This window comes from Lottia gigantea (genome assembly GCF_000327385.1).
Source record: "Lottia gigantea unplaced genomic scaffold LOTGIsca_15, whole genome shotgun sequence".
Taxonomy (NCBI): domain Eukaryota; kingdom Metazoa; phylum Mollusca; class Gastropoda; family Lottiidae; genus Lottia; species Lottia gigantea.
This window is the reverse complement of record NW_008707797.1, coordinates 973,191-974,479: the sequence shown is the minus strand read 5'-3', so window position 1 is coordinate 974,479 and position 1,289 is coordinate 973,191. Positions and strand designations below refer to the sequence as shown.

The window sequence follows — 1,289 nt, the reverse complement described above, 5'->3', positions numbered from 1 at the left end:
TTCATGAAGAAATCATCTGTCTGTTACCACTATTTTAGCTACCCAGGGACTAGAAAGATCAAGACTTTAGAATTGTTGTATATTTATAGTACCCAGTGTACTCATTGCCAAGTTTTGATTTTAAATAAATTTATTTTTAGGAAGATAACAAGTTACACATTCTCTGACAACAGTTCCCTGGTTCCCTGGTTGGGTTCCCTGGTTCCCTGGTTGGGTTCCCTAGTTCCCTGGTTGGGTTCCCTGGTTCCCTGGTTGGGTTATCTGGTTCCCTGGTTCCCTGGTTGGGTTCCCTGGTTCCCTGGTTGGGTTCCCTGGTTCCCTGGTTGGGTTCCCTGGTTGGGTTCCTTGGTTCCCTGGTTGGGTTCCCTGGTTCCCTGGTTGGGTTCCCTGGTTCCATGGTTGGGATCCCTGGTTGGGTTCCCTGGTTCCCTGGTTGGGTTCCCTAGTTCCCTGGTTCGTTTCTCTGGTTCGAATGTTCTCGAAAGTTCTAGATATAAATCATATCAGTTTATGAACCATTATAAAACATGAAAATTCTTTAAAAATAATTAAAAATGAGTATTTTACCTAAGATATCATGATTACTTTTTAATTAAAAGCATGTTTTAATTAATATCGATAACTTTTTAAAAGATTCTAAAAAGTACACTTGAGTTCAGAGATGAGTCACTTTAAATTCCACATACTGGTATTGAGAAATGAAATTCTTTCACCAAATGATTAAATAGAACTTACTTTTTCACCTCTGGGTTATGTTCCAGTATAACAATGTTGAAGAGTATAGTATAACAATGTTGAACTGAGTATAACAATGTTGAACTGAATATAACAGTTTTCAGTTAAGAGTAACAAAGTATAACAATGTTGAACCGTATATAACAATGTTGAACTGAATATAACAGTTTTGAGTTAAGAGTAACAAAGTATAACAATGTTGAACTAAGTATAAGTGTTGTTTATTTACTTTAACTTGTATTACCATTTCAAACAATGTTTATGATTGTTGAATATTTTTTGATGATGTTTACCAGAATTTTGATGTAAAAATAACTCATTGCCAACAAGGTGTGAAATTATACCCTGAGTTTATTTTAGTTACCTGACAATATGTCATTCTCGTTAGTAACACAGGTAAACTAGTTAATAATTGTTTCACTACTGAACCATGGTTGTTATGGAAATACATGTTTCATGCATGTTGAAGGTCAGTTATCATTACCCTCAAAGTAGATACATCTCATTAGAATTGACATCTGTGTGATATATCTTGAGATGTTGATGTGACTGTA

General features: G+C 35.2%; 1 protein-coding gene across 1 annotated transcript in view; it reads right to left on the bottom strand.

Annotated features, from left to right (window-relative positions):
* Window positions 1-136: 136 nt before the first annotated feature.
* The window catches only part of LOTGIDRAFT_112405 (hypothetical protein), a gene marked incomplete at both ends in the record, with an annotated part of 42,922 nt that continues 41,769 nt past the window's right edge, over window positions 137-1,289 (bottom strand). The window contains one exon of the mRNA XM_009050402.1: window positions 137-408. Within this exon, the coding sequence (XP_009048650.1) occupies window positions 137-408 (272 nt within the window). The remainder of the gene's footprint in view (window positions 409-1,289) is intronic.